At 58.4% G+C, this 12,856-nt stretch overlaps 1 protein-coding gene across 4 annotated transcripts; it reads right to left on the reverse strand.

Moving 5' to 3' along the window:
* Positions 1 to 2,097: 2,097 nt before the first annotated feature.
* On the reverse strand, positions 2,098 to 11,777 carry CHRD (chordin). 4 transcript variants are annotated; one of them, XR_011145217.1, is made up of 23 exons: positions 11,630 to 11,745; positions 11,319 to 11,422; positions 10,702 to 10,831; positions 10,451 to 10,579; positions 10,259 to 10,358; positions 10,049 to 10,136; positions 9,550 to 9,691; positions 9,294 to 9,434; positions 9,129 to 9,211; positions 8,905 to 9,052; positions 8,641 to 8,747; positions 8,384 to 8,503; positions 7,576 to 7,732; positions 7,022 to 7,242; positions 6,486 to 6,599; positions 5,899 to 6,171; positions 5,730 to 5,823; positions 5,552 to 5,608; positions 5,175 to 5,278; positions 3,729 to 3,831; positions 3,154 to 3,308; positions 2,887 to 3,011; positions 2,098 to 2,559 (listed from the first exon to the last, which is right to left on the reverse strand). XR_011145217.1 is itself a non-coding variant. In XM_068978958.1 (23 exons), exons 1-23 carry the CDS (start codon positions 11,775 to 11,777, stop codon positions 2,507 to 2,509), a joined length of 2,874 nt encoding a protein of 957 aa, XP_068835059.1. In that variant the 3' UTR covers positions 2,098 to 2,506. The 4 variants fall into 4 exon arrangements, 2 of the variants coding, with proteins under 2 accessions (XP_068835059.1, XP_068834989.1); XR_011145218.1 differs by having other exon boundaries at positions 2,098 to 2,562; XM_068978958.1 differs by having other exon boundaries at positions 2,887 to 2,989; positions 11,630 to 11,777.
* Positions 11,778 to 12,856: the final 1,079 nt, after the last annotated feature.

A 12,856-nucleotide genomic window follows, 5' to 3' on the forward strand; every position in this document is an offset into this window, starting at 1 on the left:
ACTTTGTTTTTCTAGTTCCCATTATTTCATAAAAGACTAAGGGTGAAATGCAATGAAATAATCCAGAAACTTTTTTGAAAGCAACCAACTCTTGTTTAGAATGCAGGCTATCCTACACGTTGAGCAGCTGACATGCATTAGAGTGGTGGAACCCAGATTCCATACTCCCAGGAAGTACCTGGGCTGCCTCTCCGGCCCTCACTTCTCCCCCGTCCTGAGGAGGCACCCTCTGTAGTCTGTAGTCATACATTATTCAAATACCTGCACAGACATTCAGTTCAGTCACTCAGTTGTGTCTAACGCTTTGTGACCCCATGGACTGCAGCACACCAGGCCTCCCTGTCCATCACCAACTCCCGGAGTTTATTCAAACCCATGGCCATTGAGTCAGTGATGCCATCCAGCCATCTCATCCTCTGTCATCCCCTTCTCCTCCCCCCTTCAATCATTCCCAACATCAGGGTCAAACATCTCACATCAGGTGGCCAAAGTATTAGAGCTTCTGCTTCAGCATCAGTCCTTCCAGTGAATATTCAGGACTAATTTCCTTTAGGATGGACTGGTTGGATCTCCTTGCTGTCCAAGAGACTCTCAAGAGTCTTCTCCAACACCACAGTTCAAAAGCATCAATTCTTTGGCACTCAGCTTTCTTTATAGTCCAACTCTCACATCCATACATGACTACTGGAAAAACCAGAGCCTTGACTAGATGGACCTTTGTTGGCAAAGTAATGTCTCTTGTTTTTAATACACTGTCTAGATTTTCTTCCAAGGAGCAAGTGTCTTTTAATTTCATGGCTTCAGTCACCATCTGCAGTGATTTTGAAGCCCCAAAGGATAGTCTCTTACTGTTTCCATTGTTTCCCCATCTATTTGCCATGAAGTGATGGGATCAGATGCCATGATTTTAGTTTTCTGAATGTTGAGTTTTAAGCCAACTTTTTCACTGTCCTCTCTCACTTTCATCAACAGGCTCTTTAGTTCTTTGGTTTCTGCCATAAGGGTCGTATCATCTGCATATCTGAGAATATTGATATTTCTCCCAGCAATCTTGATTCCAGCTTGTGCTTCATCCAGCCCGGTGTTTCTCATGATGTACTCTGCGTATAAGTTAAATAAGCAGGGTGACAATATACAGCCTTGACGTACTTCTTTTCTGATTTGGAACCAGTCTGTTGTTCCATGTCCGGTTCTAACTGTTGCTTCTTGACCTGCACACAGATTTCTCAGGAGCCTGGTCAGGTGGTCTGGTATTCCCATCTCTTTCAGAATTTTCCACAGACATTGACTTGGCCCAAAACGCACTGTTGGCTGGCAGCAGCGCCATCAAGTGATGGCTCTGAGTGGCTCTCCTTCCTGACAGATCCAAAATCTGATGCTAAAAGATAGCCCAGGGGAGTCACTAGAGAACGCAGAAAGGTGATTCTCAAAGAGGAGGATTGTATGTGAGAGTTTTCTCTTCAAAAACTAGGTGTATCAGAACCACCCCAGTTTCTCCTCTGGTTAGGGTCCCTGTGTATTACCTTCTGTCTTTTTCTGCTAGAGAAGCTCAGAGGCTCAGTCAAACTTGCTGCAAAGTAGAAGGCCTGACTGACCTCAGGGTAACAACTGTAAATCCTGCCAGCACCTATTTTGAGACACTATGCGTGCATGCATGCTAAGTTGCTTCAGTCGTATCTGACTCTTTGTGAACCCAGGAACTGTAGCTGCCAGACTCCTCTGTCCATGGGATGCTCCAGGCAAAGTACTGGAATGGCTTGCCATGTCCTCCTTCAGGGCTGAGACACTAAACTACTTGCAAAAACGCTGGCCTGGGCAGGTCAGCGGAAACTAGTGTACAAACACCGCTCCCAGTGGCCTGATTCTTGAAGCTCTATTCCATCTCAAAGACAGCCTAGGCCCCTCTGCAGGATCTAATCCTACACCGGCTATTGTGTCATCTTGCCCCCTTCCCCGGGTCTTTTCCTGCTCCACAAAGGTAGAGGAAAGCCCGTGGAGCCAGTGCCCCTCTCTCTCCCTACCGCCCCTCAGACCCTTCTCCACTGGGGCCCACTTAGGCCCCTGGTCACAAAGAAACAACCATTAGCTCAAAGACTGGAAAAAAAAAGTTTTAATAAATACAAAAATCTCCAATAATGACTCTGCTCAGCTCAGGGGCAGCAGGAGTGAAGTGTGGAGGGGGCGGGGACCCTTGGTGCTGAGTGAGGATAAATTAAAAATCCCAACAAGCCAGTGACAGTATGTACAGAAGGAAAGGGGTTGGGCTTCCGAGGCAGGGGCCGGAGGGTGACAGGCCAGAGTTGGAACGGACATGGCCTTGGTCTGCCCTGGCTGCCCCTCCCCCGTGTGCAGTTGTGGTTCCCAGAGGTAGTGGGGGAGGGGGAAGAGGCAGAAGAGAGGGGCCAAAGGCACTGGGTTTCCCGCAGAAGAATGCGAGGTCCTCGGTGCCCCTCCTTCCCTCGGCCCAGGCCCCATCCTCTTGGTCATACGGCCTTCTGGCTGCTCCCTAGGAGCCTCCATCTTCTTTCCCAAGCTCTGGGACTGTCCTGGTCTCTGGGGCTGCTGGGAGACAGGAGGGAGTGAAGTTTGGAAGAGGAACAAGGGGGTGGGGGGACACAGAGGACACAGTGGAGCTTCCCTGTTCTGATCTCAGAAAGGTCAGAATTCTTGAAGCAAGTCAGCACACACCAGCTGTGTGACTTTAGCCTAGCTGCCTGATCCCTTTGAGGGTCAGCAAATTCCTTGGTGAAGAAAAGGCAATGGAGACCAAGCCTACAAGGTTGCTGTGGGAGGGGACAGGACCACACTTGTGCAGCAGAGGGCACTGCGCCTGGCACGTGGCCGGTGCTCCCTCCCCTCCCCAGGCGTCCGGGACCCCGCACTTACCCCGCCGCCGGGGTGTGCAGTGGGAGCAGCAGCGGCTCTCCTTCCCTGGGCCGCAGGACAGTGGCGGTGAACAGTCATCCCGCTCACAGTGGGGCACTCCTGCCTGGTGCAGGACAGACCAGATCCTGAGGGTCCCCAGAGGTGCCGGGGCACAGTGACCTTCAGCCTCCTAGGGGAAGCCCACCCCCCAGGAGCCTGCCCTCCCTGGGAAGTTCTGCTCCCCCAGGCCAGGTCCCCAACGCCTATCTCGCACAAGCCCCCACTCACCCCACATCTGCAGGTAATACAGCTCATCTCCCCAAAGGGGGGCACTGAAGGGTGCCAGCTCTGGCTCTCTGGGAACCACTGCCCTGCAAAACGGCAGCCTCGGGGCCCATCAGCCTGCATGGGGTCCGCCAGTTGGGGGTGGGCCCCTGACCCCACTGTTGGCAGGGAGAGGAGGTAAGGAGAAATAGATCAGTAGATGTGAGTTCTGTGAGGGCCATCCAGGCCATATTTGTCACCTAGCAGTTTCTGGCACATAAATTTGTATGGATGGATGTGGATGGGTGGGGGGGTGGGTGCATGGATGGGTGGGTGGATGGGTGGGTGGATGGGTGGGTGGGTAGGACAGGAACTGGATCCCATCACAGCCCACTAACACATGCACATTCTTCTGCTGCATGTAGATCCCTAACTTCAGGCTAGGCAGAGAGCAGCGCTGGGTAAATGCTGAATTAGCTAAGACATCCCTTCCCTCCACCTTCAAAAGGCATCCCCTCGCCACGCATCCGCCCCACCCAGGACAAGGCATGAAGAGCCTCATCTGCCCCTAGAGGCCCCGGTGCCCCTGTCCCCCTTACCTGGACACTGCTTGCAGCAGTCAGTGGGGTTGGCACGGACGGGCTGGGCACAGGCCAGCCGGGGACACTGCACCTTCTCACAGTGCACCTCCCCGGTGCCCCCCTGCAGGGATCCATGGAGTGAAGGGTGTCAGGAGAAAAGCAGAACATGCAAGCCTTCTGCCTCCTCCTTTCCCTTTCGCATACCTCAGACGCGTGACCTTTTTCACTCAGAGGTTTGTAGTGAAAGTCGCTCGGTCATGTCCAACTCTTTGTGACCCCATGGACTATATAGTCCATGAAATTCTCCTGACCAGAATACTGGAGTGGGTAGCCTTTCCCTTCTCCAGAGGATCTTTCCAACCCAGGGACTGAACCCAGGTCTCCCTCATTGTAGGTGGATTTTTTACGAGCTGAGCCACAAGGGAGGCCCAGGAATACTGGAGTACGTAGCCTGTCCCTTCTCCAGGGGATCTTCCCAACCCAGGAATCGAACCAGCGTCTCCTGCACTGCAGGCAGATTCTTTACCAGCTGAGCTACCAGGGAAGCCCAGAGGGCTTGGACTGCGGTTTTACATGCATGCCAATTCGCTTCAGTCATGTCTGACTCTTTGGAACCCTATGGATTGTAGCCCTCCAGGTTCCTCTGTCCATGGGATTTTCCAGGCAAGAATACTGAAATAGGTTGCCATTTCCTGCTCCAAGGGATCTTCCCCACACAGAGATCAAATCTGCATCTCCTGCATCTCCTGCACTGGCAGGCGGGTTCTTTACTACTAGTGCCATCTGGGAAGCCTGGGGCTTTATATACCTGAACTCAAATCTTCATTGTAGCCCTGCAAAGTAGGTGCTACCATCTCTGCTTCTGGGCGAGCAAAGTGAGACTCAGGGACATATAGAAAGTGCCCAGGGTTACGTGAAGCTAGTCAGCTGGGAGAGCCAGAATTCACCCAAATCAGCCCTTGCCCTTTTCCTACAGGAAGCCAACTCTCAAAGCCCAGGGACTGAGAGTTCCCTGTGGCCTGGTGGTTAGGACTCGGCACTTTCCTGCCATGGGTCCATGTTCCGTCTGGGGTCCTGCAAGTCACATGGTGTGTGTGCTGTCTATGCTTAGGTGCTCAGTCATGTCCAACTCTTTGCGACCCCATGGACTGTAGCTTGCCAGGATCCTCTGTCCATGGGATTTTCCAGGAAAGAATACTGGAGTGGGCTACCATTCCCTTCTCCAGGGGATCTCCCTGACCCAGGGATCAAACTCAGATCTCCTGCATTGCAGGCAGATTCTTTACCATCTGAGTCACCAGGGAAGCCCAAGTCCCATGGTGTGGCCACCCTCTGAAAAGATTGTGCAAAGGACTTCTCCTATTATTTTGACCACCAAGACTGGGCTTTCCTCTCCCAGAAGCTCCCTCTCCCACTCTGAAGATCTTAGGGGTTCCAGCATCAGAGAAAGCTGGGCTGCCATACCTTGCAGGTGCAGACAGCACACTTAATTAAGCCAAATGGGGGCACGACAGGGTGCCACCGGGTGCCTGCTGCCCGCCAGCTCCGGTCACCGTCAAAATAGCAGCCTGGTGGGAGACAGTGCCCAGCGCCATTAGTGCTGAGTTCATAACCTAGGCCCACAACCCAGGCTTGAGCTTCAGGCCAACCCCACAGTGATCTAACCCCAGGGCCCACTTGTGGGCCAAGGACTTTAATGAAGCCTCTCAGGTGTCAGTTGTAACCTGTGCCCCTCAACCACCTCCATCCCAGTAAATACACTCCTCCTCCCACTCCCCCCCAATCCTACCCAGCAGCTCCGCTTGACTCCCTACCCCTGTATTCACACACTTCCAGCTCACCCTCGCCAGGGTCCCTGTTCCTTGGCAGCCCCGGGAGGTCTTTGACATCTTGTTTCTCTGTGGATCCAAAGAAATAATGAAGGCAGAGGATGGCCCCCTTCTTGCTTCCCTCCCCAGAGGCCTCACCGCCCCCCATGGTGGACCCTCCATGACCTCTCTACTCCTGCAGGGCACTCACCCGGGCACACAGGGCAGCACTGGTCCGGCGCCTGCACTGGGCTTGGACAGCTGGGCGGCGGGCACACCACGGGGTCACAAATCACCGTGCGTCTCTGCAGGGAGAGATTGAGGGTTGGTTCCGGAGCTCCAGAACCCAGGCCCCAGTGTGCCCTTCCAGGGCCTCCTACCTGGCAGGTGCAGAGTGAGCAGAGTGGGTCATAGTTAGGAGCCCAGCGAGCCCCGTGGGGGCGCTGCTGCCCCTCGAAGAAGCAGGTGTTGGGGTCTCGGAGCCGACCGGGGCCACCTGGTCTGGCTGGCGCTGAGGTGTCTGGGCCCGGCACAGCGGGCAGTGGGGCCACCATGGCCGCCATGGCCTCCAGAGCCCCAGGCGCCTGCACTTCTTTGTCCCCTGCTGCCGCCAGCCGCAGGCCGCCCACCTCACATTGGTTGGCAATGTGCACCTGAGAGGAAAGGTAGGTTGAGGCAGCACCCAGGCTCCCTCTTGCATCTCCACCAGTGGCAGCCAAGACACCCAGAGCACCCACTGTGCCCCAGAAGGATGCTCTTAGCCACAGCACTCATCCCAGCCACCAAGGACAGGTGGTCAGCTTCTTGCCTCATTAAGTACCTAGTCTGGCTTCATCCTCTCAGCGAGCTAGGGAGTATGTGCAATTCTACCGCCCCCAGGGTTCGGAGAGGGCAAGTGGCTAACAAAGAGCACCACAGTACTCACCCAAATCTGACCCATCCCAACCGGCCCGCACTGTCTCCCTACCTGCCCTCGCAGCTCCCCTTGGGGGCTCCCCTTGGTGGTGATCAGCAGGGAGGCAGAGCCCTGAGCCAGGTGCCGCAGCAGCTCGGGCTCCAGGTCCTTCACGACACCCTGGGCCTGGCAGCAGACAGAAGAGGGGACAGAACAAGGCACTCTCGGACTAAGCCTGCCATTCCCAGTTTCTCAGGTAAGGAAACTGAGACCCAGGGAAGTTAAGTAAGGTCTCCAGAGAAGCAAGCCCATCAGCAATGGTGCAGAGCTCAGAAGCCCCAGGTCTACAGCAACCCAGCCCATGTCGGGGGCTTGGTCCATCCCCCCCACCCCTTGGAGGTCCAGGACATTACAAACCACCCACGAGATTCCAGCAGAGTAGGACGCAGGTGGATAAAAGGATACTAAAAGGCTGAACCAGATTCGTACCCAGGTCTGTCTGACTCCTGAGGCTTGCCTGCTCTCTGTTTCCCCTGCCCAGGCCCACAGAGCCTTTCATGCTAAAAAGCAGCTATTTTCCAAACTGCCTCGCACCAACACCTCCTCACCTCCGGGCCGTAGAATCCCTTCAGCAGCCGCCGGGGCCCCGGCATTCCAGGAGGCCCGAGGAGGTGGGCAGTGATGGTGCCCTGCTCTGAGCCACCAAGCCCTGCCAGGAGCACTTCATAGTGCAGGTGACAGTGGGTGTCCAGGGACAGCCAGGCGTGCCCTGCTGCCTGGCTCTGCACCGGGGGCAACACCAGGGCTCCTGCCAGGGGCACAGGCAGTGCTGGATCCAGACAGAGGAGAGATGACTGATGAGAAGATGGCTGAGAGCAGCGACTTAACCCTAGCATTTCCCATCTCCCTCGGCACAGACGCCACAAACTGGCAGGCACTGTCCACAGGCCCAGGGCTGGGGAAGCAGCAAGGGAGAGGCCTGAATTGTGGTGAGAGGGACCATCTCCCGGCAGGGCCACCCTGAACATCCTCACCTTCTCCAGATGCCAACTGGAGCTCAAGTGCAGAGAAAGAAGTGCCAGGCTCTGGCCCTCTCGCACCATCCCTCACATGCTTGAATTAGAGGACACCGAAGGTGGGGGCAGACCCCTGGAGCACTCACTGTCATGGCGGGCGCTGTGCCCACTGTAGGGCAGGGCGGCCACGTGGCCCCGCAGCTCTCCATCTGGGAAGTCCTTGGTGCCCACGTTCAGGAACAGCTCATTCTGCAGCAGCATATGAGCCCCCCGGGCACCCAGCCCAGGGCAGATACCCACGGCCTGAGGGGGCAGGGAAGAGTGAGCCCTAACTGCAGCCTGCCAGGCCCCGGATGAACCCTCCTCAGCTTTCACACAAGCCCAAGATTCTGAACCCTTTCCATGCTGCTGTGCATCCCTACTAAACCCATACACACTGCCATGCACCAGTAACCCTGGCTAAGAACCGGCAGGCCCAGGTTCAAGTCCCTTCTCTGCTACTTCCTACCTATGCAACCCATCTTGAGGAATTATTTAAGCTCTCTGATCCTTCTCTTCATCATCTGTTAGATGAGTAATGTGAGGGCCAAAAATAATGTAAGCAAGGCAACCAGTGCGGTTTGTGGCATCTAGAAAGGATCAATAATAAATGGCAGTCATTGCTATTATGTTTAATATTATATGATCTGCTGCACTGGCCTCCCTGTGTAACTCCTTCCACTGGATACAAGCTTCCTGAAGACAGGAGCCACATCTAATTTTCTTTGTACTGCAGTCCTTAGCCCAAGGCTCACTAAAAAATGAGTCCAGTGAATCAATGCATCAGTGAGAGAGACTGCAAGTGAGTGAATAATGCCAAACATCCCTGTTCATCCAACAGGCTTCCCACGGCCCCCCAACACTGTCAACTCTGCTGCCTGGGCCCTGCGGCCCTGGTCTTTCTGAAGCACTCACCCTGTGTCCTCCCGACTGGAGTCCAACCATGTGGCAGAGGACAGTGTGCTGGTTCCTCCGCTGAGGCTTGGTCTCCAGCGTCATGGCCACCACCTCACTGCCTGTACCTACCACCTGTACCTGGAGGGCAGGAGTGGGGAGGGCAAATGAGAGTAGCAGAGAAGGGCTGGGCCCTGAACCTTTGTAGTCTAAAGCCCCGCCCTGCCCTGCTGCCTTCTCACCTCCTGCACCGCCCCTGCCCCACCCCTGACTCTTACTTGGTAGATCAGGGAGCCGTTTCCTAGCAGTGTAAGGCTGGCTGAGCCCGCTGCACCCGTCTGAACTGGGATCAGGGCATCCGCCCCGCAAAGGACACTTTGCAGGACTGCAAAGGGGAGGGACAGGTGGACGCAGGCTTGCCCCACGGCCATTCACACCCCAGCCCCCAGGATCCCTCCTGTACCCACCCTGGCCCCTCCTCTGGCACTTTGCTGTGCCTCTCACTGTGTGTGCCCGGGGTGCCCGGCTTCACCCTGCCTCACCATCGCAGCTCTGCCTGGCTGCAATGTGTCCACTGATGCGTAGCCCTGGCCCACTTGCCCTCTCCAGGGCCATCTGCAGCTCCCCCAGCACCAGCCAGTCCATCTCCTGGGCTGTCAGGTTGGGCAGCACTTCAGCAAAGCCCGGTTCCTGGGGGCAGAGGAGGGTGCGGTGGGCACAGCAAGAGGCTAGAGCAGGCGGCAGTTAGAGCCAGACCCTCACTCACCTGGGCTGAGGCATTGGCTTGGAGCTCTCGCAGTAGCTTCCCCTGGTGTAGAATCCGGAGCCACAGGGGAACCTGGGCTGGTCCTGCAATAGCCACACACATGTAACCTCTGAAAGATGGGTGCTCTCCCTGCGCTCTTCATGGGTCTGCCTCCATCCCGCTTACCCCCACTCCTGGACTCCAGGAGCCCACGGAAGAGCAGCAGAAAATGCAAGGAGTCCTCTGTGTCACTGAGAGTGAGTAGGGCGATGCCCCCTATGCCTGGCTGTGGGGGGCCTTCCAGGGTCAGGATGGCACTGAAGGTCTCTGGGGAAAAAAGGACTGTGAGAGCCCATCAGAAAGTTCCCCCCTCAGCCCACTCCATTTCTGGGGGCCAAGAAGACTCTGAACTTCATGTCCAGGAGTGATTGGCTCCCCTCACCTGCAGCCAGGGCCCGGTGCCGAATGAGAGGTCCCCAGACCTCCCCTGAAGGGTGAGTGGGTGTCACAAGTGCCACATACAGCTGTTCTGCCCTAAGGAGTCGCAGGGACAACCGAGGCACTGCCCGCCACACCCCACAGACCTGGAGCAGAGAGACAAGAAGGCCCTCTCAGTATACAGGACATGCCTGCTGAGAGGCCCATGTCTGGTGAGAAAGGAATACGGGAAGCTGTCCCCAGGCTCTCCTAGGACGTGTAAGAAAGGGCCCTGGAACCAGATGCCAGGGTTCAAATCCCAGATCCTCCACCAACTAGCTGTATGACCTTGAACAAATCACATTCTGCTACTGAGCCTCAGTTCCCTCATCTGTAAAATGGGCATCATAATGTCAGTGCCTCTCTCCCACTGGGCTGTTGTGAGGACCCAAGGAGGCAATGTAGAGCATGCTCTCAGCATAGTGCCCAGATGGGATAAGTACTCATAAATGGCATCATCTCACCAGGCCATCTTGGGTGGGCGCTGCAGGGTGTTCAAACAGGATGCTGCCAGTGGAGTCAGAGAAGCGGATTCGGGTAGGGCGGTCCAGCCTGGTAATGAGCATCCCTTGAGCACCGCCTCTGAGCCTGGGCCAGAAGCGCTGCTCCAGCCTCTCCAAATTCTCCCTCCCTGGCCCCGGGCTGACCCCTCCTCCCTCCTTCCTCTTTCTCACCGCCGGTAGGAGATGGAGAACCGCAGACTGGAGCGCTGCAGCGACACTCGAGCCCGCGCCACCGCTTGCGACCTTGGCCCTGTCAGCAGCGCCACGAAGTCTGCGAGGGGAGGAAGATGTTCCTAGTTCCGTCACCCGCTGCTGCGGCCCGGCGCCTGTCACAACCCCAGTTCCTACCCTGCCCCTGCCTACCCGTGTGGCCGTCTCCACGCCCCCGATCCTCAGCTCCTGGCTCCCCACGGTCGCTGTAGCTTCGGTGCTCTGGGTCGCGTGGATACTCGAAGGCCAGGCCCGTCGGCTGCTTTTCCGAACTGCTGTGCTCTGCACCGGGGGTGGGGGACACGGGTTTCGGGTGGGCAAGGAGAGGGCCAGTTGACCGTTCCATTCCGCCCAGCCACGCATCTCGGCCCTGCCGCCCTCCCCTCTCCGCGGAGCCGGCTTACCCTGGGGGCAAGTCTGGCAGCAGTGTCCAGGCAGCTGGCGCGGCTGCCCACATGCCAGGGTTGGGCACTCGGGCTTGATGTTCTTGCAGCTGACCCTGCCTGCGCCCCTTGCGCGGCGACCCCACTGAGGCTGCTCACAGAGAAGACGGAAAGCCGAGTAAGGGCAAGACATCAATTGTTGAGGATCAAAGGCAAGCCGGGAAGGCATCGGACAAGGTCAAGGTCGGCCCACGGAGTCAAGAGTGCTTTGCTACCTACAAGCTGCGTGACTCTAGACAAGTTACTTAACCTCTCTGGGCTGTGCGCTCCCTATCTGAAAAACGGGAGCAATGATACTCTGTCTAACGCGGTTGTACTAGGAGTTAAGTGAGAGATGAAATGGAGTTGGCTAAGAGCCTGACACATAGTGGACGATCAATAATAGGCAACACCTGAGACTTGAAGGGGGCGCTTCCTCTCCTCTATCCGCCCTCGTGCCTCCTCCGCCAAAAAAATTATCCCAAATATCTGCAGACTGGCTTCTTTCTCTTCAGCAGCTCCGGGTCCATCCGACGTCCCAAGACCTCAGCGCTCCCCGACCCACAGGGCCCCCGGCCACAGCCATTGGGTCCACTCACCGCCTCGCAGGCGCACAGCACGCAGCGCATCACCCCGAAGGGCTCCCCCAGGTCCGGGTGCCACGTCTCGTCCAAGGCATAGACCTTCCCGCCGAAGGAGCAGCCTGCGGGGACGGGTTTGGCTGGCGGCCGCTGTCCCGCTCCTGCCGTGTGCCCGCCCCGGGCGCTGCGGGCCGGGCCCCGGGTCCCTGGGCACCCCTCCGGGCCGCCCGCCGCGCCGAGCCACCTGCGCCCTGCGACCCCTCCGGGCGGGCGCAGACTTGCCCCGAGCCGGACTCCCCGCCCGCGCCTCCCCCGGGGCGCCCACCTACCTGCTGCTCCCCGAATGGGCAGCGGCTCCTTCTCGGGCCGGATAGGCAGCGCGGGGTGCTCGGGGCCGGCGCCGCGGGCCGGCCGGGAGCCGAGCAGCAGCAGCCCGAGGAGCAGCAGCGGGGCCGGCGGGGCCGGGAGGCTCGGCATGACGCGAACGGGACAGCTGGGGAGGCGGGAGGGAGGAGGGAGCAACAGAGGGAGGAGGGAGACGCGAGGAGGGCCGGGCCGGGGGCGGTGCGGCGGGAGGGGGCCGGGGCCAGGGCCCCAGCGGTGCGGCGAGGGGCTCGTCGGGCGGCCGCGGAGTCGGCGCCGGGCCGGGCGGGGCGGGAGGAGCGGCCGGGAGGAGCGCGGGCGGGCGGGCGCTGACCCGGGCCGTACGCGGCTCTAGTGCCCCAGGCGCCGGCTCTGGCCCGTTTTATGCCCCGCGCCCGGCGCCCCGGCCGGGGGCCTCCTCCTCAGCAAACGGGGCGGCGGCGGCGGCTCGGCGAGGGGCCGGGCTGAGCCCGGGGGGTCCGGCCCAGCAGCAGCGGCCCGGATCGCGAGTGGGGGAGGGGAGGGAGGGGCTGGAACCGGGCAGGGGAGGAGGGAGGGGCTGTAGGGGAAGGGGGAGCGGAGGGGATAGGGGGAGGGGAGGGACCAGGGGGCGCAAAGCGGGGAGGAGAGGCGGATCTGGAGCACCCCCCACCCACCCACCCGCTGCCGGCGTCCACGGGGCAACTGGACCAGGAGGTGCATGTCCGGCCCGGGACGGGAGCCCCAGGCCACGGAGGGGCAGAGACGGCCTGAGGCCTGGGCCGGCCACTGCGCTAGGACTGAGTTCCTGCCGGAAGGATGAAGAATTGTCTTTAAGGATGACAACGGGCAGGACGGGCCCATCAACTCATCTTCGCCTGTCTCTGGGCCCACAGCACCACTCAATCCCCACACCACTCTCATTGCCCAGCCTGTGTCCCTACATCCCCTCTGAGATCTCTCCTCTTTCCTCTGTCCCTGGGATAGGAACTTAGCCAGAAACAGATGGTATCCCCTTTCTGTCTGCTGACAGCATTTCTCTCCCTACTGTTACCTGTGCTCAGGCCCATCCAACCATCCTCCTCCCCAGCCTGACACACTTCCCCACCCTCTTCCTTCACCTGCGGGACCCTCTGCCTCTCCACCCTACCCACAACCTCTTCTGTCTTACTTTCCCGGTCATGACAGCCTCCCTGCCACCTCCCACCCCCACA

Source organism: Capricornis sumatraensis, chromosome 1 (assembly GCF_032405125.1).
Source record: "Capricornis sumatraensis isolate serow.1 chromosome 1, serow.2, whole genome shotgun sequence".
Classification (NCBI taxonomy): domain Eukaryota; kingdom Metazoa; phylum Chordata; class Mammalia; order Artiodactyla; family Bovidae; genus Capricornis; species Capricornis sumatraensis.